Raw genomic sequence first — 23555 nt, forward strand, 5'->3', positions numbered from 1 at the left:
CTTACCCAGCCATCAGACCTTCGTCTCAAGTGACGCCATCTAATAGAACTTTCTGTGGTGATAGAAATGTTCTGTCCTGTCCAACGTGGTAGCCACCGGCCACATGTGGCCGTGGAGACTTGAAATATGCGGAGTGCGACTGGGAAACTGAAATGTTATTTTGTGGTAGTCAATTTTAATTTAAATAGACACGTGACTGTTGCTGTATCGGGCAGTGCCAGCCTGGAGCCTGCCCTGGTGGTGCCCCGTGCTGAAAGCTGGGATGCCCAAGACATGCTCCCGGCCCCAGGAGCTCACAGGCTGTGGTGAAACGCATGCGTTGAGAGCTGGCACCAAGAACCCTGGTGGAGGCCGGCCTGGGGTCTGGAGGAGCAGACTCACCCTGGGAGGCCAGGGAGGCACCCACACCAGGGAGGGCTTCCCTGAGAGGCGGGAGCTGGCCTGGCGGGAAGGGGCAGAGCATGCCAGACAGAGGGAACAGTATCTGCAAAAACCCCTGCAGTCTGAGAGCTGGTGCCATCCTCACAGGAAGTGTTTGAAAAGGGCCTGGTCTGGGAGGAGACTGGTGAGGAAGCAGGGTCGGTGCATGGAAATCTCCATGTGTGGCGTGTAGGGGTTGGGGTTTTATCCGGGAGATCATTGGAGTGTGGGTATGAGAGAGAGAGAGAGACACAGAGGGACAACACTAGAATTGTTTGAAGGAAAATAAAACTGCTGATGAGAAGGCGACATTCCTCCTGGGGTGGCTGAAGGTGGGACCAGGCTGCTGGCTGCTGCGGGAATGAGGGGGTCTGCGTGGAGGTGGGGCCTGCAGGGGTGGGGGGCTTAGGGACTCGGGCCTGAGCAGGAGAGTGAGTGTAGAGGTAGGAGGGTCCCCTCCCCCTCCCCGGACGTCCAGAGTCACACACTGTGACTGTTTCTCGGCCCCCTTCCCACCCTTCCACAGGTTAGGAACTCAAAATCACAGCTTGATGTTCTGGCTGCAGCTGGGGAAATGATTTCAGAGCCTGCTGGCATGGGGCCACTTTTTTTTTTCTTCAGCAATTTCCCTGTTGGAAGTTGTTCAAGGAAGTGGCAGGCGCTGGCTGGGATCGGTTCTAGCCGGGTGAGGTGGGTGCTGCAGAAGCTGGGACTCCAGGGTCAAAGCCACAGGGTCCCCTGAGAAAAGCGCTCACTGGTGGCGTTGTTGGAACTGAAGATGCAGGCGGGTCCGGTAAGGGTTTTGTTGTCATTGTCGTAGCCCTGCTGGGCGATTTCTCTTCCCCCGTTCCTCCGTCCTTGCATTCCCGTGTTGGAAATCAGCCCTTCTCTTGGGCATGGGGGGGAGAATGCTACCAGACCTCTTGCCACCATCTTGGTTTCCCATCTCCTGGGAGTGGCCGCAGCTCCGTGTGGGCCCCGGATTGTGGGCTGTGTCAAGCGGGAGGCTGTGTGAGATGAATGCAGAAAAGGGAACTGCTGTTTGGCTCCTGGGGACAGCTTTAATCGGCACGAATCCGTCTGCCCTCGGTCCTGGCCTCCTCCCCGTCTCTCTTCCCCTTGTCCCCACTCTCTCCCTTTGGAGCCAGAGTCCCTGCTGTTCTGACGGCCTTGCTCGTTGGCCTGCAGGATTCTCCTCGGCCTCCAGCACACCCCCTCACCGGGCGGGCCGTGTGGCGGATCCGCTGACCAGCGGCCCTAGGGCTGCCTTGGTCCGGAGGCATTGAGATCTTGGGTGCTGGATCTCAGTACCAGCCCAGTGCAGCTGGGCCACAAGCTCTCCCCACTTAGGATGGGGAGATGGAGGCCTGGGCAGTGGACTGGCGTGCCTGTTTGGCTCAACCAGTCAGGAGAAGAGCTGAAGTTGGGATATAGATGGAAGGGGGAACTGCAAGGCAACATTTGATATAGATCATCCTGTTTAATTCTTGCACCTGGGGTAGGGGGAGGGGAGGCTCTATGATCCCCGTTTCGTAGCTGAGCAAACTGAGGCTTGGAGAGGTTGAGTGCCATGTCAGTGTCACACAGGGAGCTGATAGCCGAGCCAGGATCCAAAGTCAGGACCGCGTAACTAAAGCCAGGCTTCCTTTCCGGACCTGGTTTTGTCATCTGGCATCTTACCCAGAATAGCCCAGCTTGGGGCTTCAGTATGTGGTTGTGCAATTGAATTAATTGTATGTGTAATTGAATTAATCTTTCTCTCAATCTCTCTCTCTCTTCTTTCTCTTCCTCCCTTCCTTTGTCCTTCCTCCTTTCCTCACTCCCGTCCTTCCTTCTTTCCTTTGCATCCATTCCTTCTATATCCATTGATCACCTACACAGATTAATTATCACAGGGGATTAACTGATGAACAAAATACAGTCTGCCCTGGGGGGCTTATAGGCTAGTGGGATTTACAGAATGCAAAGCAGACTGACGGACCCCAAGGGAGGAAAGGATGAGATGTGGCAAGACCCCGAGCTGAGGGCCTGCAGTGTTTTATCCTATTCGTCCGGTCATGCGCTCACTCAGTAAGTGTGTCTTTACCTCCTGTTGTGTGCCAGGTCCTCCTCTAGACCCTGAACATGAGTCCCTCTCCTTATGGAACTCAGATAATCACTGTCTCCAATTGATGAAGTGATTTATTTTTCTGATCTTGGGCCAAAGTGCCCTCTTTTAAGCTTCCAGTATTGGAATGCTCCTGGTTTCTAGAAATCAGGAGCATGGCTGCTCAGCTTAGCCCTGCACTGGTGGGCATTTTTGAGCGGTGAGCCCACCTCCTCAGCTGGGTCTCTGGTCTGCCGAGTCCAGTGAAAACTGACTAGACCGGCTGCGTCACGCGGGCAGGAACCTGGCTGTTTAATTCACAGCTCTATCCCCGGTGCATGGCATAGAGTGGGTGCTCTTGTGGAGTGACTGAACTCAAGTAAGATGATCCAAAGAGCTTTGGTCTCTTGGGCCAAGGTATCTCAGGAGCTCTCCCATCTGGGCACGGAGGTTGTATTGCAGGGGTCTCTGGGGAAGGTCTCTGGGGGCTGCTGAGGGCCTGCTGAGGCCTGGGGCTGCTCAGCTGCCTCTGGTTTCTGTTGGCGACTAACTGGGTTTGAGCAAGGTTGTGTGGTGTGTGCCTGAGCTTCTTCTGGGGCCTCCGAGCTCCTGGGCTGTCAGTTTGTGTTCGGTCTTCTTCTCTGGGGACTGCCTCAAAGGCATGATTGCTCTAGAACAGATCTGACCAGCCAGATATCATTGGGAAATTCTTGTGTCAACACCATACTGTTTTCATTATTATAAAGCCAGAGCCCCTCATCTCATCACCCTTCTTTTTAAAAAAAATCAGCATATGAATTTCAGTGGCCTCTGCTCCCATCTATATGCTTTTGGGACAGGCAGCAAGATTGGAAGTAGATAGCCCAGAACCTGGTGTTGAGAGGCAGACAAAATCTTGACTTTGCCACTTGCCAGTGGTGTGACCTTGCTCAAGTCCCTTACCTCTCTGAGCCTGAATACTCATCTGTTAGTTCTCTAGCTAGAAACCAAGGAGTCATTTCTGATTCCTTCGGCTTCCTCAACCTCCACATTCAATTGAATAGAAAAATCCCACTAGCTCTATTTCCAGATTTATATCCCAAATCCCCCTATGTCTCTTTTTCACCACTGCTGCCTCCCTCATCATAGCTACTGCACGGACTTGTGCAGTATCACATACATCACTCTCTGTGTCTGCTCTTGCCCTCTCTTTCATCTCATTCTTCATGAACTAAGGGTGTTTTCTTAAAATGTAAATCCGATCATCTCACTTTTCTGAGTACAGACCTTCCTTGGTGTCTTGTTGCACTCAGCATAAAATCTTAAAGTATTCAGATCTTAAAGTATTCAGCATTTGCCTCTTTCCACATTGTCTCCTGCCCCTCCTCACTCTTCCTCTCGTGTTAGAACACGTCAGATTGTTTCCTGTCATAGCCCAGGGCCTTTGTATGTTCTGTTTCCTCTGCCTGGAAATTTCTGTACCCCACGGCTAGCGCCTTCTCATCCTCTGATAGGAGCTTAGGAGTCAGCTCTTCAGAGAGGCCACCCTGTCTAAAATTAGATGCCCCCATACCCACCACTTTATCTCAGCATACTCTTTCCTTTTTTCACACTTATTCACATATTTCAATTACATATTTTAGTTACTTTTGAATTTGTTTTTTATTCTATATTTTTATTAGACATAAGCTCCCTAAGGAAAGAGATTATATTTTTTGTTGGCTGTTGTATTCCCCAGTACTCAGTAAGGTGCCTGGCACACAGCTGGTATTCAGTAGCTGTCTGTTGATTGGATGGATGGATGGATGGATGGATGGATGGATAAACAGATAAACAGATGGAGGGATGACATGGTACCAGCGCACGTAATAAGCACTTACTAAGTAAAAGCTACTATGTTCTCCTACTACTACTTAGGACTTTTCTGTAGCAAGTTCCATTACCAATTGGCTCAAACAAAACAGAGGCTTTTATCAGCTTAGGTAATAAAGTCCAGGGAGGTCTGGATGCAGGGCCTCCGAAGATGCTGTTAGGGCGCACTTCCCAGACAGGTCTGCTCCATGTGGCAAGCATGAAGGGCTCCAGCAGCTAAGCCTCACTTCTTCCAGCAGAGTAGCATTGCTTGCCCATGGAGAGCTGCTCCCCTAGAACTGTAGTTGAAAGAGGCCAGGGAAGGCTCTGATTGGCTTGGCTTTGGTCATGTGCTCATGTCAGAACCAATCACAGGGCTAAGAAGATGGAGAACTCCAATTGGTCCAAACTGGGTCATGGACTCAGCCGTTTGGCAGCCACTGTGGGGGACCTGAAGGGTCGTTTGGGAAATGGGTTCCTGGAGGAGAGACAGTCCTGATGACAGAGGAGGACTGCGCAAACCCTCTCACTCCCTCAGATGTCAGGGACAGTTGCTCTGCAGCTACTCTGGCACCCCACCGCCACCCTCATCATGGGCTCTCGCTGGGGATGGGTCACCTGGCTCCCCCGAGGCATCTCAGGGGTGACCATTGTGCCCCATTTCCCATCAGTGAGCAGAACTCTTGTGTCTGGAAGGCAAACTCCCTCAGGCTCAGATGGTATGTCAAAGGTCGAGACCCTGGGGGGTCTGCAGAGATGATGTTTCTAGAATAGAATAGGTGAGCCTATCCCCCAGTTTTTGTTTTTAATAACATTTCTTGTTGTCTTCACTATAAAAGAAATAAATATTTACCTTAGAAAACATAGAAAAGAAAAGAAAAGAAGTCATCTGTAATCCTATACAGAGATAATCATTGATTCTTGGCTTTTTAGGTTTTTTTTCTTCATATCCAGTAATTTACATGTATGTTCATTTTCAAAATGTGAAAAGTATAGAAATTAAATAATAATACTACCGTGTACTGATAGTTTACCCCATAGTGTTATTACTCAGGAAATGCTGTAAGCATTTTGGTGCATTTCCTTCCAGTCAGCGTTCTTTTTTGATTTCTTTCTTTCTTCTTCTTTTTTATGCAGTTTATTCATGAATCATGAAATAATTCTTTAGTAAGTGTTCCCAATGTGCCTGGGACTGAGCTGTGAGCTTTACAAGGAGTGTCTCATTCAGTCTTCCCAATAACCTTGTGAGGAGCTATCTTAGTCCATTCAGACTGCTATAACAAAATGCCTTAGACTGCGTGGCTTATAAATAACAGAAATTTAGGGGCCAGCCCTGTGATGTAGCAGTTAAGTTCACACACTCCACATTGGTGCCCCAGGGTTCACGGGTTTGGATCCCAGGTGTGGACCTAGCCCCATCCATGCTGTGGCAGGCATCCCACACATAAAAAAGTGGAGGAAAATGGGCACAGATGTTAGCTCAGGACCAGTCTTCCTCAGCAAAAAAAAAAAGAGGAGGATTGGCAGTGGATGTTAGCTCAGGGCTAATCTTCCCCCAAAAAAGAAGAAATATATTTCTCACAGTTCTGGAGGCTGAGAAGTCCAAGATCAAGGTGCAAGCAGATTCTGTGTCTGGTGAGGACCCACTTCCAGGTCCATGGATAGCTATGTGTTTACTCTGTCCTGACCAGGTGGAAGGGGCCAGGCAGCCCTCTGGGGTCTTTTTTTATTTTTTTGAGGAAGGTTAGCCCTGAGCTAACTACTGCCAATCCTCCTCTTTTTGCTGAGGAAGACTGGCCCTGAGCTAACATCCGTGCCCATCTTCCTCTACTTTATACATGGGACGCCTACCATAGCATGGCTTTTGCCAAGCGGTGCCACGTCGGCACCCAGGACCCGAACCGGCCAACCCTGGGCTGCTGAGAAGCGGAATGTGTGGACTTAACTGCTGCACCACTGGGCCGGCCCCTGGGGTCTTTTTTACAAGGGCACTAATCCCATCATGTGGGTTCACCCTCATGACCTAATCACCTCCCAAAGACCCCACCTCCTGATACCATCACATTGGGGGTTCAACATACGAATTTTGGAGAGACACAAATGCTTAGTTTATAGCAGGAGGCAATGCTTTTATCCCTAGTACACAATAAAGGTAGAGAAACTAAGTGACAGTGTCACTTACCCGAGGTCACCTAGATGGTAAGTGATGGAGCCAGGGTTCATATCCAGGAAGTCTGGCTTCAAAGCTGGGGTCACGAAACACACACACACACACACTGAATCCTTATACATAGGACCATGTTGTACATTCCCTCCGTGATGCCTGAGCATCTTTCCTTTTTAAAATTTTATTTTAAAGTAACATTTTCTAAATCTAATTGCAAATGGTCATTGTAGGAAAATTCGAAATTATGGAGAAGCTCAAAAAAGAAAATAAAATGCCCCCACCACCCCTCCAGCCCCTGAGGGCCAGCCACTTAACTGTTTACAGTTTTTTTCATTTGCGTATGGTAAGGTTCACCGTTTTTAATATACAGTTCTCTGAGTTTTGATAGCTGGTAGTTTGTACAGCTCTTCCTGTGAGTGTTTAAATCACCCAGCCCCAAATCTGTGAGGGCTGCAGGGGCACTGGGGATGGTTGGAGTTCACGTGGGGGTGGGGGTTCCCCAGATGATTCACTGGAAGGCAGGAGATGAACGTGCTCCTTGTTGACTCAGCTCAGACTTTTTGGAGGTGGGCAGTGAGGCTGGGAAACCCTCTCCGTCCGTGGCCTGTTATCCTGCGTATCCTGGGCGCCTGGGTCCCCAGCCCCCCGCAGCGGGGCCGGCTGAAGCCTGCGTCTCACACCCAGCACCTGCTCCGGGAGGTATGTGCTGACTGCCCAGCTCCCAGGCACAAACTATTTTTGGCTGCAGTGACTGTTCACTATAGTCATGAAAACAGAAACTCCTCTCCCTGCCTCGTCCTTCCCTGGGACGCCGCACCAGGGGCCGGGGCTGCCAGGGACCCCGGGCTCCGGCCCCTCATCATGCATCGCCTGTGGAGATGGGTGAAGGCCAAGGTTGCAAAACGGGGTGCGGGGACCCCACCGCCCGTGGTGCTGAAAGAAGCGCGGGACCTCAACCAGCCCCTGCTGGAGGGCTGCGAGGTAGGCGCCAGGGTCTCAGATCAGGTGGCCTTTCCGTGAGCCCCCCAGAATAGGTACCCTTGGCTGGGCTCTGAGGCCCTGCTTTGGTCTGGAGAAATCTGCATGTTGGGGTCGCATGTGACTTTCATTTCATTATTTCATTCCCTGTCTTTCTTGCCATGGTGAAGTGGCTGGGGAACTGTCAGAATATTCCAGAAATAGATCTTTCCTATCCTTCTAGGGAACTTTTTCTGGCCCGTTTGTGCTTTTGGTTTGAACAGGACACACACTTGTTTTGAGCCTGCTCCTTCTGCAGGGAGCTTAAGAACCTGGAGTTACATGGGCAGACCCAGCTGCCTCTCAGGGCTTCTGGTCACCTAGGCCAGGGAGGCCAGACTGTCTAGGGGCCGGGAGCGCTAGCTTGGGAGTTACCCGGACCAGGGTCCACCGGAGGCTCCATCACTCGCTTGCTTTCTTAAGTGAGTAACTTAATCTCTGAACCTCACTTTCCTTAGCTACCAGGCAGTTGGGCCCAGACCACTTCATGAGTGGCAGTAGGCCCAGGAGTTGTTATTTTTATGATTAGACTGGTTGTGAAAAGAGGAAGCATATGAAGGGGCTGAGTAAGAACCAGTGTGCCACAGCCCTGGGTGGATCTCAGGCCTCGTCTCAGAACCTGGGCGTTTGGGTGTAGCTGGTGATGTGGGATTTGGTTCTTCTTTTCGAAAAGAAGAAAAGTGTGCACTGTTACCAATGTGGGCATGGCTAGGGGTGGGCATGAACATGGAGTTGAGGATTTCAGCCCACCTGCCATCTTTTGAGCCACCGAGACATCAGGGATCTCCAGGCTTCGGGTGAGGCCGTGAGCTCAGAACCCCATTGCTTCTGGGTTCCAGAGGGCTCTGGGCGCACGAGGCGAGCACACGGCTTGATAGGGCTCAGGCCTGCACCTTCTGTGATGATTCTCAGGGCAGACCTCGGGGGAGCCTGTCCTCAGCTCACCTCTTAGAGCAGCTCAGAAAACCTGGCGGGAATGGACCTTTACATCTGGGTGAGGAGTGCCCGCCATGGAAACAGTGCGCTCTCCCAGGGGGTGGTGTGTCCACGTGTTGGTCACTGGCAGGACCTGGTCCTGGTGGTGTTGTTCTGGGTAACCCAGGCAGGTCCCCTTCCCTCTCTGGGCCTCAGTTTTCCTCCTCTGTAAAATGAGTGTTGGACTAGATCATCTCTAAGGTCTCTTCAAACTCTGCCTTTGACCTTGGCCCCATGAATATCCATTGGCCCCTTTCGTGCCCTCAGACCCTAGTGACTCTGGCCATGGCCTCCTTGGCTTGAGTCGTGGGCTCACTTGGGCTCCATTGCTGCTGTGGGGCAAGAGTTGTTTACAGGGTTTCTGGAAAACTACAGAGAGTGGCTGCGTACCTCCAGGATCTCCCGAGAGATCTCGGTCTCCTGGCTGGACACCCGTGGGGCAGCTTGGAAACAATGGGGCGCCTATGCTCAGACAGAGCAGCCTGGTTCTCAGGTCTCCAGCTCTGAGCTCACTTGCTGCAGCCCGGTTCATCCCCTGCCTGGAGAGACAGACAACCCCAAAGGACAGACCGCATGCTGAGTTCTAGGACCTGCCCCTCTGCTGGAGGGGTCTGTGATTTGTCTCCTGGCCCTGCCGGGGGGCCCTCCAGACTCCAAACTTGGGGCAGGGCGTGTGCCAGGGCCCTGAGTGAGGTTGCTGTGCCCTGAGGCCCAGATGGCAGTCTGGCGCTCTGGGGTGCAGGGGACCTGCCTGGCTGAACTCAGCTGTCACCCTGCGGACGTGGAGGAGGCAGAAGTAGGAGATGGTGCAGACTTGTCTGGGAACCCTCTCTTTAGTGGTGTGTCTGAACAGGGGAGAATTGAAACGGGGAGAAGGTAGGGACCAGCAAGCAGTACAGACGGCTGTGGACGTGGCCCTGCCCGAGAGCCCCTGTTATTTCTGGGGGCCCCTTTACCCTCAGGAGAGCTGGGGTTCCCCAGGGGGAGAGACACTGCAAACCAGCCACTGTTCCTTGCACCCTCTGCGTAGGATAAGCAGGCATCCCAGTTTGCCAGGGCCAGTCCCAGTTTCGAGCTGTTGGCCTGGGGCAGTTACTCCCAGTCCCCCTCCGTCTCAGAGACGTCACATGCTCACCCTCCCTCTGCAGCCCCGCCTCCTCGCCCAGCTGCCAGCCTGGCTTGGCCCCCACTGCCACCCTGCCTGTCCTCCTCTCACCTGCTGCGTCCAAAAGGGACGCCAGGGAGCGCCTGCAGGTCTGGGAGGCTCTGGCCCCTCCACACTGGCCTTCTTGTGCAGGGAGGGGCTGGCCCACTTACTGGTTCCCCAGAAGCTAAGTGTCCCCCGAAGGATAGCTCTTAGGCTGCTGGCAGACCCTCCCCCGACCCACCCTGCCCCCAGTCTTCCTTTTGAACGCTGTCTGTTTTAGAGTATTCCATTTCTGTCTGGGGCTTTACAGGGGAGTCTAGTGGACAGTAGTGGGTTTTTTCCACAGTCAGCAGACATCCTGGGTGTAGCGAGCACTCCCCTGGAGAAGCCTACCCAGCTCCTGGGTCCTTTCTGGGAGTAGCACGTGTTGGGGGGAAGCACGCAGCCCCCGAAGCTGGGGTGTGTGTGTGTGTGTGTTTCTCTGCTGCTGGACTTGCCTGGCTGTTGTTTCAGACAGCATCCAGGAGAAGCATTGTGGAAATGTGTGTTGATGACACACAGGTGACAAAATGCAGGCTTCCTAGGTGGCAGACGTGGGCCTGCCTGGAAGCCTCTCCTCTGTGTCCCCCTTCTGCTGATTGTGTGCTGGGGGTGGGATGGGGAAAAGACAGGTCAGCACAGGTGGAGGCAGGAAGGAAGAAGTAGTGAGGCCCAGGGCCACCAGGAGATGGAGCCCAACATAGTTGATGTGTGTTTGTTGAGTGGCTGAATGATCCACTAGATCAGGCCAAACTATGGTTCATGGGCCAAATTCAGCCCACCACTGTTTTTTATATAGCCTTGCGAACTAAGAACGGATTTCGCATTTTTAACTGGTATGGAAAAGAAAGAAAATATTTCATGACTCGTGAAAATTATATGAAACTCGAGTTTGTGCCCATACTTGAAGTTTTTTTGGAACACAGCCCACACCTATTTGTTTACATATCGTCTGTGGCTGTTTCGGTGCTACGATGGCAGAGGTGAGTGGTTGTGTCAGAGAACACATGGCCTGCAGAGCTGGAAATATTCACTCTTTGGCCTATCCAGAAGAAGTTTGCCAATTCCTGCACAGATACCTCAGGGTTATAGGATGAAGAGTGGGGCATGGGGGGCAGCCACAGGACAGGCTTCCAGAAGGGCCGGGCCAGCCCGCTGGGGTCATGGTGGTGGCTGTGGTGACAGCAGATGCCGCCAGAAGCTGGAGATCTCGTCCCAGTGGAGATGGAAAGCGCCCATTCCTCCAGAGGGCAGGAGGGGAACTGAGGGGGAGCCGGGCAGGCTGGCCGAGGGGACTGAAAGAGAATGTGGAGAGAAGACGCCCTGGGAGGCCTCCTGCTTTTGACCCCACAGCGGAGCTCACCCAGCTGGGCACTGGGGTAGGGCACTGGGTGGAGCCAGCAGAGCAGATGTGACCTGTCACGCCAGGTAGACTCTGTCCTGGGAAAAAGAGCTCACTTTAGAGAGCAAAGAAGTGGGCATCGGCTCAGGCAGGGCCGGCTGGCTGGCTGGGGATAGGTTGAGATGGCCATGCCTCAGCCTCACCAGTCGGGCTGTGTGGCCTTGAGCAAGTTACCTACCCTCTCTGAGCCTTGTCACCCGTCTCAGGATGTTATGAGGATTGCATGTGCTGACCTCTATTGTTCATCTAGCAGAGAGCTAGCACTCAGGAGGTTGTGTGATAAATGCTCATCACTGCCTTTTCTTGACCCCCTCCTCATCTCCTCCCCTTGGACCTGTATCCCTCCACCTCCAATGTCCCCGCCCCATTTTTCTGACGCTTTCAAGCCCAGACATACCAATGCATTGGCCAGAGACAGCCACTCCCTGAAGATTCCAGCCTGGCCCTCACTCTGTGAGGCCCACCCTGCTTTGTAGGAGGGAAGGAGGCGCCGGTGTGCAGGAGGGGACATCTGGAAGCTGGGGCTAGGCTGGGGTTGAGTTGAAGGAGTGCAGGTCTCAAGAGAGGACAGGCAGGAGGTCAAGCCCCAGGGCGTGGCTCTGCCCTCTGAACTGGGCATTCTCAGGCCCCTTCTGCCCTGGGCTACTCTGCCCCACAGCCTATCTGCCCTCATGGCGTGCCCTACCCCAGAAATTGATTCAATTGGTCCAAGGTGGGGCCCGGGCAGCAGGATCCTTTTTTAAAGCCCCCTGGGTAATTCCAGGGTGCCGCCAGGGTTAAGAGCCACTGATCTGGTCTAGCCATACCCACGCATTTTATAAATGATGAAACCAAAGCCCATAGAGGGGTAGGGACTGGCCCAAGATCAAGGTGGTTCCAAGGACTAAATCTGACCCTTCCTTCGCTGGGCTGGCCGGCTGGGAGGTGGGGGAGAGAAGCCCTCCGAGAAGCAGCTGACTTCTCCCAGGAGGGGCTTGTTCTCGTTTCCCAGGGCTGGGAGAATGAAGAGGCTCAGCCTGGAGCTGGTCCACAGACAAAGCCAGCATCCCCAAGCTGTCCGCTGATCTCCACGGAAACCCAGGAGACCCAGACCCTCACTGCCTCAGCCCCTCCTGTGCTCTCAGAACATCCAACTGTTATTATCCAGGTGTCGGCCCCTGTAGTGGGGGAGAAGGCAGCAAGGAACATTGTCAGGTGCCCCCTTGCCCACTGGAGGCATGCGGGCTCCCAGCCCAGACTGACATGGAAACCCCCTTGCTTGTCCCTCTCGCTCCCCAGTTCTGTCCGTCCTTCCCCCCACCCCCACCTCAGCCCTGGCCTTTGAGGCGTGTCCAGGGTCCTACCTCACCACCCACAGGGTTCTGGGAATCTACCTCTGGCCTCTCTGGTGTGACCAGTTCCCGAGGGAGCCTCTGTGGTGAAGGTTCCTGGCCCTTTAATGAACCCCCAGCCAGGAAAGCTGGGGGATGCCTCTGCCCACACCCCAGAAACCAGGTTCTACAAATGGACCTTGAGTGCAAGCAGCACTGACTGCGGCCGTGACTCACTTTACTGGCCCATCCCATGCTCGAGGACTAGAAAGCTAGGCAAAAACACAAAACACGGGTTTGCTTCTTGGTCTTCCTTCATCCCTGGCCTTTGTCTGAATTCTGCCTTGAGCTGCCACGGATTCTTGTATGTGACCCACACCCAGCGTTGAAGCCCCTGGCATTGCCACAGTCCACGTGACTGACCACGGCGAGTGTGGACGGCTCTCAGTGTCAGCCCGCACAGGTTTCTAAGTATAGACCCCAGGCAGCCCCGTGGCTGCTGGTAAGTCCCAGGATACCATTTGATACCCAGCCTGGCCTGTGACACCAGCCGCTGTCAGCTGCTGAGGGGCCGGGGCTGAGGTGTTTGGCCCAGCCCATCCCCGCCTTCTGCTATAGAGAACAGAACCAGCAGCTTAAGGATCACAGACCAAGAGCGGCCTCCGTGCTCAACGGACCCTGCTCTCTAATCTTTAGCAGAAAGAATAACTTAATGTCACCTACTGGAGAACATAAATCGTGGCCTGAGGGAAGGGGCAGTGTCAGGGAGCCCGTGTTCCCTGCAGCTCTTGCTCTGTCCCGTGTTCTCGCTGCCCGACTTCCATGCTCACGTGTCAACCCGAGACTTGTTGGAGCCAGGACTTGGCATCTCCCACTGTGGGCTGGGCAGTCCTGTCTTCCCTTCTTGGTTCTAGTTCATATCTTCTTTAGACAGAAGCTGGGGTGGGGCGGGCAGTAATTCTCAAAGCAGTATGGACTCTTGGCCTTCATCCCTTCTCCAGAACTCCAGGGTGTGAGCCTTTGGCTCTGAGATGGCCTGGCATCTTCCATGTGCCTCCGGGCAGGTGGGAGGCCCTCCTGGGCCCTTGGGGCCTCTCAGACCCGAGAGAGTTTCTGAGCGGCTTCACCTACCAGGTCATCCGTGGGCCTGTGAGGTCACCTTCAGCAGGTGATTCCCTAATTTGCTTTCAGTTTAGAGATTAACCAGAAAAGTTGTACATAAATTACTCTGGTCTGAAATAATTTCCTAACTCAGACTTGGCTGTGCCTCTCGCTGTGGGTGGGTGAATCACATCCCCGTGTGAGGTTTGGGGGTGCTGAGTTGCTTAGGGGCGTTGCTTGAGTCACGATAGGAGGAGGTACCAGGGCCACTCCAGGGGTGGCACAGCCACTAACCCAGCCTACCTGTTGTCCAGCTGGAGGCCCAGGTGAGGGCTGGGGGATGCGTTTTCTTCATATACTGGTTCCAGCATGCCAGCCTCCTGCACGGTCCCCTCTTGATTGAATTAACTTTGGGTCCAAAGTCACTTGTAGTAGTTGGAAGGCTGGGCACTTCATTACTGTGGTGGGGTCCCAGAGCCAGGGTAGGCGCCTCTCTGAGGAGGCCTGGCCACCCAGTGACGTGTTCCTAGGGTGCCTGCTGCCGGGCCACTGTCCCTCCCCGTTTACCTACAGGAATAAAGCTGTAGAAGACGCCACAGATCAGACAGTCCTTCGGAAGACATCAGATTCCTCATACCGGGGCTCTGTGCCGGGGCCTGGGGACGCCGTGTAACCCGTGGATGTGAATGTTTGATCTGCACAGATTTGCGTTAGCTGCCGCCATGTAACAATCAGCCATTTTAAAAATAAAAACTCAGATATCTTTCTAAGAAGAAGATCTGGCGCCTCTCCCACAGCCTCCCCTCACAGCCCAGTGCTGAGTGAAGGCAGAGGGCGGGTTTCCGATTAGCATCGCCCTTGCTGCTGTTGGATTGCTTGATGTCCAGTAAAGAGGCAAGAGAAGTGTTTCTAGTCCTTGTGTCTCCATCAAAATGTAGATCAAGGGGGCCACATCCCCACTGGGCTCATTTCCTCCCTGAGCGAGCCTGGCCCTGAGGCCGTGCGTTTGAGAACATTACTCTACCAGCTAACCTGCTGTCTGGTGGAGAGCTTCACTGACTGCAGCTCTTAGGTAGAATGGGGTGGTCCCTCCCTCCAGTTCAGTGCTCCAGCCCTGCTGGGAGGAGGGATTAGAGAAGAAATAGTCAGAAATAATGGCGACAATGGTGTGCTGAGCACTCTCATTTCATGCATGTGTGTGCGTAGTTCCCTCCTCAGGGAGCGATGCTTGTCCTGGGAGAGGCTGGGGCAGCTCCAGTTTCAGTGGGACCCTGGATTGGCTCTTTTGTCCCCGTACCCCCTTCTGCCCCCTGATTTTGCCTTGCTAACCCCTGGTTTGAATTGGAGCATAAAGAGGGGGAAAAGGAGGCGAGGAGAGCAGCCCCTGCTGCCGTATTCCCGTGGAGTGGACTCGTCTCTGAAGCCTCAGGGCAGTGAGAGTCACTGCTAATTTGAAGGTAGAAGGGAATACTTTTTTCATGCATCTTTTTAAAGGAATAGATTTGAATGTACTCTCTCTTTTTTAAAGGGTTACTTCACTTGCTGAAGAACAAAGAATTTTCATTTTACAGTGGTTTTTTTTTTCAGAAAGTAGGAAGAAATTAATTCCTTTAAGGTAGCTGCTGCGTCCCAAGGCTTTGCCAGGTTAACAGGCGACTGCGGAGAATGACTGGAGGAACTTTGGGATCTGGCACTCCCGAGTTTCAGTTCTGACCTGGCCCCTTACGAAGTTGCCCTGTGTGACGTCTCTGAGCCTCAGGAAAGTGGGCTTCCAGCATCTCCTTGCTGAATTGCTTTGAGTGGAGATAGTATACAAGACGCTGGGTATATTGTTCTGGCCAATGGTTTGTAATAATAATTGTAGTTATGGTGTTTGAGAAACTGAAACTTGGTGTGTGTGGGGAGGAGAGGAATATAAGGAAGGAAAAACAAAATCCCTATTTGCATTAGGGTTAGATTGGGGATTGGGTTTCTAGGCTTGTCCTGGTTGTGGTTGACATCCCCCCTCCCAACTCGAGCAGATACAGGAGTGCGCTTTTCCGCAGAACTGCTGAGTCATCACAGCGTTGGGAAAATGCACGTGTGTGTGTGTGTGTGTGTGTGTGTGTGTGTGTGGAGAGAGTGCAGGCACTGATACTGGGGAAAGGTGGAGGATGGTTTCGTGCAGTTGTGTAAAGGTCAATGTCACTTCCATTTGTTCTTGCCCTGACAATATTGCCACATTGCTTTTCATAGTAAAATAAGGGGGAAAGATGTCAAAATTGCATTTCGATGAAGAGTGTTGCTGAGGGCAACGAAGGAAGACGCGTTGATTGAACAACAGATCCTGCCCCAAGACCACTATCTAATCAGCCTCCCCTCTGTGCTGTTCTCATCTGCTGTTTCCTGTGACGCCCCAGTTTTATCATCTGGAGGGATTTCTGGCAACCAAGGGTTTATCCAACGGATGATGAGCTTCTTGTATTTTTACGTGTCTGTTTATTTCTAATTTTTGGTGTGAATCATTCTAAACAGTCATGAGATTCTTGTCCGCAACCTTGGAGATTGAAGAACATTCAGACCAGACACAAAGATGGGGAAGGGAGGTCCATGGCCTGGCACCAGGGGCCACACACGGGCCTCTGCTGTGTTCCCGCACTCAGGCACCCCAAAGCCCCAGAAGCATCACCCTCGTGACTCACAGCCAGTATCTTCATCAGGTTCAGTTTTGACACTCGAGGCTAAGATTTACAGCAGCGCAGATTGACTGACAATATTACGCTTTTAAAATAGACACAGCTTCCCGAAATCAATAAAGATCAGCTTAGATTCTCAAGGACTGCGAGCTTTATATGAATCATTGGATGTGGGTTGTCTGGCCTTCCCTGATACAGAAAATCTGGGATATATAGAAAGGGGCCAAGGAAAAAGACAAAAGACCCCCATCTCCCTGCTGGTCTGGTAGCCCTTTGAGCTTTCTCTCTGCTTGGCCGTATCTTACTGCATTGCAATGACTTGTTTTCATGTCAGTCATCCCACAAGCCACCTGAGGCCAGGGCCGTGTCCCATTGTTCTGTGTCTGCTCCAGGCTTGGTATCGCAGGTGGCTCAAAGTACATAATCAGAGTTGGAGGGTGAAGCCTCTCCTTGATGAGAGGAAAGAACACAAGCTTCGAAGTTGGTCAGGCCTTGGTTCAAATATTCGCTCTTTGTCTTAGTTTTCTGTTGCTGCTAACAAATTCCCGCAAACTTAGCAGCTTAAAACCTCCCCCATTTATGAGCTCACGGTGCTGTAGGAGGATGGCTGGATGGAGGAGGCCAAGTGGGTGCGGCCAGCTTCCCTGCCTAGGGCCTCACCAGGCTGAAGTCCAGGGGTCAGCCGGGCTGGCCTCGTACGTGGAAGTTGGGGGGAGAAGCCACGTCCAAATGCATTCAGTTCCTGGTGGCCGTAGGTCTGAGGTTCCCTTCTCCTTGCTGGTCAGCCGGGGCCACCCTCTCTTCTAGAGGCCACCTGCGTTCCTGCTCTTGTGGCCACTCCGTCTTCAGAGGCCACATGGAAACCAAATTTTCATGCTTTGTGTCACTCACTTCTTGAAACCTGGGAAGGTTTTGACTGAGCATTAAGTAAGGCGAGGGAGTAAGGGCCTAGAGAGCACTGGGCAGGGTTCATTCTTTTCAATCCTTCTCTTATTAAGCCTATTTTATTTGAAATCTAATCTGATTCAGATACAGCAAAATTGTAAAGGGCCATCTTTATCTGAAGTACTTGTCATTCTAAAAAGTTGTCATGATTCATCATTTTTCTGTGCAGAGGAATAAAAAGAAACCAGAGGGGCAGCATGCCCTCATCAAAACTTTCGTGGTTTTTTTCTTCCTTCCCCGCCCCCAACCTCAAAGCTTTGGCATCTTCACTTCAGCTGCTGTCTCTGGGAGTGCTGGGGGTGGGGACGAGGGCCAGGCTCTGTGTTCTCAGACAAGTGGTGGCTTCTGCTTGGAGGCTGGCCGCCAGCAGCTGGCCCCTGCCACTCAGCGGGGAGGGCGGCCGGGCCGGGCAGGAGGAGGATGACGAGGGCGCCAGGCCTGCCTGCTCACCCGGCTCTGCCTGTGCTGTACCTCCCTAGGAGATCCTCGGCGAGCTCACCCTGGACGCCCTGCTGGACATGAATGAGGCCAAGGTGAAGGAGGTGCTGCGGCGCTGCGGGGCCAGTGCCAAGGACTGCGGCCGCCTGCAGTACGGCCTCGCCTGCCTGCGCAAGGGTAAGTCGGGCCTACCCCCAGCTCCACCGCAAGCCCCATGGCTCCCTCTCCCTCCCCCAGCTCCCCACCACCACCAGCCTTCTCTTCCCAGGCCGGGCCTGGTTCCTCTGGGGCCAGGACCTTTGCTGAGTTGGATGGGAGGGTGGGGCACATGTGAGCCGGGGTTCCTGGGCCAGCTGGTGGCCGTTCAGAAAGCATGTGATGGGCCTGACCCAGGACAGCGGCTCTCCCTGAGACAGAGGGCTCGGATCCCCACTGATCTGGCCATCCGATCCATCAATCTCAGGGAAGCTTCAGCCATTGTTAGAAACCCCAGGCTGGTCTGTTGGGCGGGCCCTGCATGATTCCCCCTCTATGGGGCTCTGGGAACCCTCCAGCAGCTTTCTGCATTCCAGACCCCCATCCTACTCCAGCTCAGCCCCAGCCCTCTCATGCTTTCCCCCCACCCCCATCGGCTGGCTGGGCTGTGTGCTCAGAAGGCACACGCTGATGTGAGCCTAGCCTAAGCCAAGCGAGAGTAGGGAAGTCTCAGCCAGGAGCATGTACATGGCCGCCCCAGGCAAAGTGTGGAACCCTGGCACTATGGTGAGTTCCTCAGGAATTACTTGCAGGCTTTCTAAATCTTACCTTGGAAACAGCCTCAAATGCTCTGACTTAATGCTCCCACTGCCACACATAAGGCTTTAAAATGAGCCTAATGAATGGGAATTAGCTCCATTTTTTAATTGTCTGAGCCACCTGTCTTATCTCTGCTGCCTGAGGCTGAGGGCAGGCACTGAGGTTTATATTCTGCTTGATTTTTTTCCCCCAGAGATGATTGGGCTTAATTTCTTGCCTGGCCCCATTATACCAAGTTCTCCTCTGCATATAGAGCCCAGTATAGAAAGCATCACTCAGTTCAGAAAACCTCGACATGCCAGGCCTCTGGCAAGTGCGAGGGAGTAAACGTGACAGAGACGTGGCTAGCATTCCTGTCCCCACGTCTTATGCAGGAGGAGACTGAGCCCAGAGAGGGGAAGGGGATTAGCCAGAGACACACAGCAGTCAGTGGCAGAGCCGGCATTCAAGCCTCTGTCGTTCATGGTGGTCAGGTTGTTCCCACGTTGCAGAAGTTTAAAAGTACTTACCATCCAAGCTGGGATCCTGGGGTAACTTGTCAGCCCTCCCTCTTTATGCCTGGATTATAGAGAATTGTGGAGAAGCCAGATGTAGAGTGGTAGGGACCTGCTTGTATTAGGAAGGCTGCTGTCTGCCTGTCCTGGACGCAGAGATTATGAGATCACTAATTTATTAAGCACCTATTGTGTGCCAGGCACTTGATACACATATGGCTACATCGTTCTAAGAGGTGGGGCTGAGCTCTGTTTGTAGCTAAGGCATCTGAGCATCAGAGGCGTCGGGTGCGTTGTCTAATGTTCTACACCTGGCACGCAGCAGAGCTGGGCTTGAACTCAGGTTCCATCCTCAGAGGGTGCTTTTTCCACTATGCCCCGGGGGAGGACCCTGGGGAGAAGTCTTTTCCAGTCTTTCTCTCTCATTTGCTCTCAGCGTGTAGTGCCCCTCCAACCCCAAGAGGGTCTTGATACACCCTAGCTGAGGATGCCAGCAGACAGATGGGTCTGCCCAGGGATGGCCACAATTCAAGAGCACCTGCCGGGGACCAGGTGGGCACCAGCGATCGCCGTCTCTCAAGTCATGTGGTCCCAGTCTTCGCTGCACCTGACAGGGCTTGAGGAGAGCAATCTAATTGTGATAAAGGTGGACTGTGGAACCAGACTGCCTGGGCCCAGCACTCTGCTTGGCCGCTTAGAACCCATGGGACTTTGGCCAGTTACTTATTAACCTTGCTGTGCCTCAGTTTCCTTATCTGTAAAATGAAGGTAATAACTCATAGGGTCGTTGCAAGGATTAAATGAGTTAAGGTCAAGTGCTTAGACCAGAGCCTGGCACATATTAGGGGCTCTTTTCAATATTAGGCCTGTGGGGTAATGGAAAATGTTGACATCATTTCCCTTGTGGTCTCTGGTCTTGAGAAAGGTGATGAAGAATGGTTCTCTGTGCCAGTGGCTGGTGAACAGGGGAAGATAAGCCTGCAGATACTTCCTGTCCTTCATCCATAGCAGGCATCGCTAATCAATCCCCAAGCTCTTCCTACTGAGTGACTCCAGAGTCATTCTCAAGCAGCCACTGCCACTTGACCGGTGTTGACATTGCAAGACTCATCTGCTGTCCCTGAGCTGGGCTCAAAGCAGTGGTGATTCAATGGGCAATTTGAAAAATTTGGAGCTTGTGGCAAATTGGTGGCAGACTTGCCCATAGATCCGTGGAAGTCATGTTTTCATCCTTTCAACAAGAATGTGTCTAGTGCCTCCTATAGGCCAGTATATGAGTTAAACTGTGAGTCTTGGCTGCAGTTCTAAAGGAGCAAGAGTGAGGAACACACAGGCTGACCCATGCTGCCAAGTTGATTTATGAGTAGAAAGTCACCATGCAGTGAAGGAGGAGGAAGGGCATTTGAGGAGGGGATGGAATGTACCAAGAAACTGGCTGTGTGGGCTAGGCTTGACCACCTCTGATGACAGAGAGCTCCTTCCTCCCAAGGCTGTGCTGTTGTAAGTTATTCAGAATTGACAGCCTTGTGGGAGGAGGCCCAGTGCTGTGGTTGAGATCGCGGGCTCAGCTCCCATCCCACCACTTACTTAGCTGTCTGACCTTGGCGGTGTACGTGGCCCCTCTGAATTTCAGCAACCTCGCCGTGCTGGGAGGGTTGAGGGAGACAGGGTACAACGCACAAAGTAGAAGGGTTCCAGGGTGGAAGGGCGTTTTGTCTTGAGTCAAGATCTCCCTTCCTGTGCTTCCCGTCATCGATACATGTTAGGAGGCAGGTGTCTTCTTCCCCACGACAGGGTCTCTGTAGGTGGGGCCCTTTCTCCCTCTCCCTACCTGCTCAGTGTCTCCCCATCTCCTATAAGGTCAAACCTGAAGTCCTTAGTAAGACATTCAAGGCCCCTTCTGAGCTGGCCCCGGATAGGCTGAGCCTCGGGCTTCATCTCTTGCCTCTCCCTGGCTTGCCCTGACCTCTCAAGGCACTCGGAGCTCTTTGTAGTTACCGGAAGGTGCCCTGTGCTCCCTCACTTTGCATGTGCTGTTCCCTCTGCCCCATACATCTCCTCCACTCCTTCCCTAGCTAGCTCAGCCCAGGTGCCCCCTCCTCTGGGAAGCGCTGCCCCCTAGGCTATTCACAACCCTTCTCCTTCGTCCTCCTTGAGTCCCTGTGCGTCTCCGTGTCAGCGCGCAGCATGTGTGTTGAGTGTCTTTTGCCCTCTTTGAACCCACCAGGAGCAGTGGATGTGTCTTTTTTTATGTCTTGACACCGGGCATCCGGCGTATGCTTGAATGCATGGACAGACCATGCTATTCAGTTGGAACCCCGCAGAACTCAAGCGGTCTCAGGGCCTCAGGCAGACGGTCACCATGGGGGCCGCTGAAAGTCACTCACAGGCTCCTCTCAGAAGGAAGTGGCTGTTGATCCCTTTCTAGCTGGATCTCTTTTCTAGCAAATTCCCAGGGCAATTTGCTGTGGGAAGGTCGGTGTAGCCCCTTTTCCTGATGTTTGAGTTTTCTTGGAATGAACCCTATACACACCTGGGCTTCCCTTTCCTAACCTTAAAGATCAGTCACCACTTCCCTCTCTGAGGTCACGTGCTTTTGGGGTGGGTTTTCTGGCTCACTCGCCACAGGCCTGCCAGCAGGAGCTCTGCAGAAGCCATTCCCTCTCCGGGCCTCAATTTTTCCCCCTTAGTAAGTTGGGGGCAGCAGTATCTGCCCTGGTGCCGTCACAGGCAGCTAGATAATGTATATACACGAGGGGCCTTTATAAACCAGGTAAAGGCTGATAGTTGAAGCCTTCCACTAAGGAGATGTGCAACTTTGGACAAGATGTTTAACCTCTCTGGGCCCTGGTCACCTCACCTGTAAATCCTTCTAGCCACAACCATCTGTGACCCGACTTCTTGGCTCACAGGAGGGGAACACAAAGAGGACTCGGGCTGGAGTTCATCAGATGCCCGGCGGGAAAGTGGCTCAGGGCCTTCCGCGGACACCCTCTCGCCAGCCAGCCTGCCCTGGCCCCCGGGGAGTGCCCAGCTGGGCAGAATGGGCACCAGTGCCCAGGGCCCGCGCTCCGTCTCCGTTTCAGCTCTGCCCACCTCGGACTCCCCAACCCCTGGCCCTAGTGAGGGCCTTTCGGACACCTGTATCCCCCTGCACACCAGCGGCCGGCTGACCCCCCGTGCCCTGCATAGCTTCATCACCCCCCCGACCACGCCCCAGCTTCGCCGGCACACCAAGCTGAAGCCGCCGAGGACGCCGCCCCCACCCAGCCGGAAGGTCTTCCAGCTGCTGCCCAGCTTCCCCACGCTCACCCGGAGCAAGTCCCATGAGTCTCAGCTGGGGAACCGCATTGATGAGGTCTCCCCGATGAGGTGAGTGTTCCTGCCAGGCAGGGGCTGAGTTTGCTGTCTACTGACAGTTTTGACTGAGGTGCCCCCCACCGTCTCTCAGTCCGCTCCCCAGACTACCTTAACAGTTTGGGCTGAATCCTACTAGATTTTTCTGTGTACACACACACACACACACACACACGAAATGATACCATGTATCAGTCAGGGTTACACCGCAGTAACAAATAACCCCCAGATCTCTGGGGCTTAAAACAACAGAGATTCATTTCTGGCTCCTGCTCCCTGTGCATCCTGGGTCAGCCTCATTCCAGCTCCTAGGCTGATGCAACACCCGCTGTCTGGAACGTTGTCTGGAACATTCCACTATGGCGGAGGAAGTAAAGAATTTTAAATGTTAACACACTAGCAATTAAATGCTCTTTCCTGAAAGTTCATGGCCCTTCCCAAACAAAGGAACCAAGAAATGTAATTCTCCACGTGCCCAGAGGGGAGAACTGGAGTATCTGGCTGAAACCTCTCAAGATTCTCAAATACCATGTACTCTAGTCTATAACCTGTTTTTTTCACTTACCTTGATATCTCTGAGAAATTCATGTCAGTACATCTTGAACTACCTCTTAATTTTTAAAATTTTTTTTGTCTATGTATTTTAAATAGGTAATAACAGTCAAATGGTCCAGATGCACTTGTGGTTCGTCTTTGTTGGGGGGTGTGGTGCAGAGTTACCCCTGCCATTTTTCCTCATCACCAAGATCCCTTTTCAGAAGCCAACTGGGTTATCACTTTTGTATATATCTATAATTATTCAGACTACCTCATCTTTTTTTTTTAACTTTCTCATATCACTGCATTGTATAGTTTAACTAACTCCTCCCCTCCTGATGGACATTTAGGTCATTGTCATTTTTGCGTTACAGAGATTGCCCTTGTCAGTGTACCCCTGTGGGCAGGGCCGAGGGGAAAGAGGGAGTTTTCTTCGGGTACCTCTTACCTTTTTGTACATCTGAGGGTTGGGGCCCCTGGCTCTCTCCTGACATGGCCCCCCTTTTCTGGTCTTGGGTGGGCTTGTTCCCCTTGTCCCAGTGCAGACTATTGTGGTTCCCTTATGGGATGAACCCTGGACCTCTCTGGTGGTTTTGAGTATGTCACCCAAGGACAGAAATCCATGCCGTGACCTGCCCTATCACTCCCGATCAGGCTGTCCTGCTGGGGCCTGGATCGCCCAGAAGGAACTACAGGCTTCCACCCCCTCGGGATGCTGGTCTCCCAGAGAACACAGTGGTAACTACCACATGGACTCATGGACATGGGTCAGTCAGAGGGCAGCTCAGCAGGCAAAATCTAGTGTGTCTCTCCTTTTCTC

General features: G+C 52.9%; 1 protein-coding gene across 1 annotated transcript in view; it reads left to right on the plus strand.

Annotated features, from left to right (window-relative positions):
• KSR1 (kinase suppressor of ras 1) overlaps positions 1-23555 on the plus strand; it is a 153238-nt gene that overhangs the window by 92550 nt on the left and 37133 nt on the right. Inside the window, exons 3-4 of the mRNA XM_070560856.1 lie at positions 17594-17729; positions 21754-22213. Of these exons, the coding sequence (XP_070416957.1) occupies positions 17594-17729; positions 21754-22213 (596 nt within the window). The remainder of the gene's footprint in view (positions 1-17593; positions 17730-21753; positions 22214-23555) is intronic.

The sequence above is a fragment of the Equus przewalskii genome, chromosome 10, assembly GCF_037783145.1.
Source record: "Equus przewalskii isolate Varuska chromosome 10, EquPr2, whole genome shotgun sequence".
NCBI classification, from domain to species: domain Eukaryota; kingdom Metazoa; phylum Chordata; class Mammalia; order Perissodactyla; family Equidae; genus Equus; species Equus przewalskii.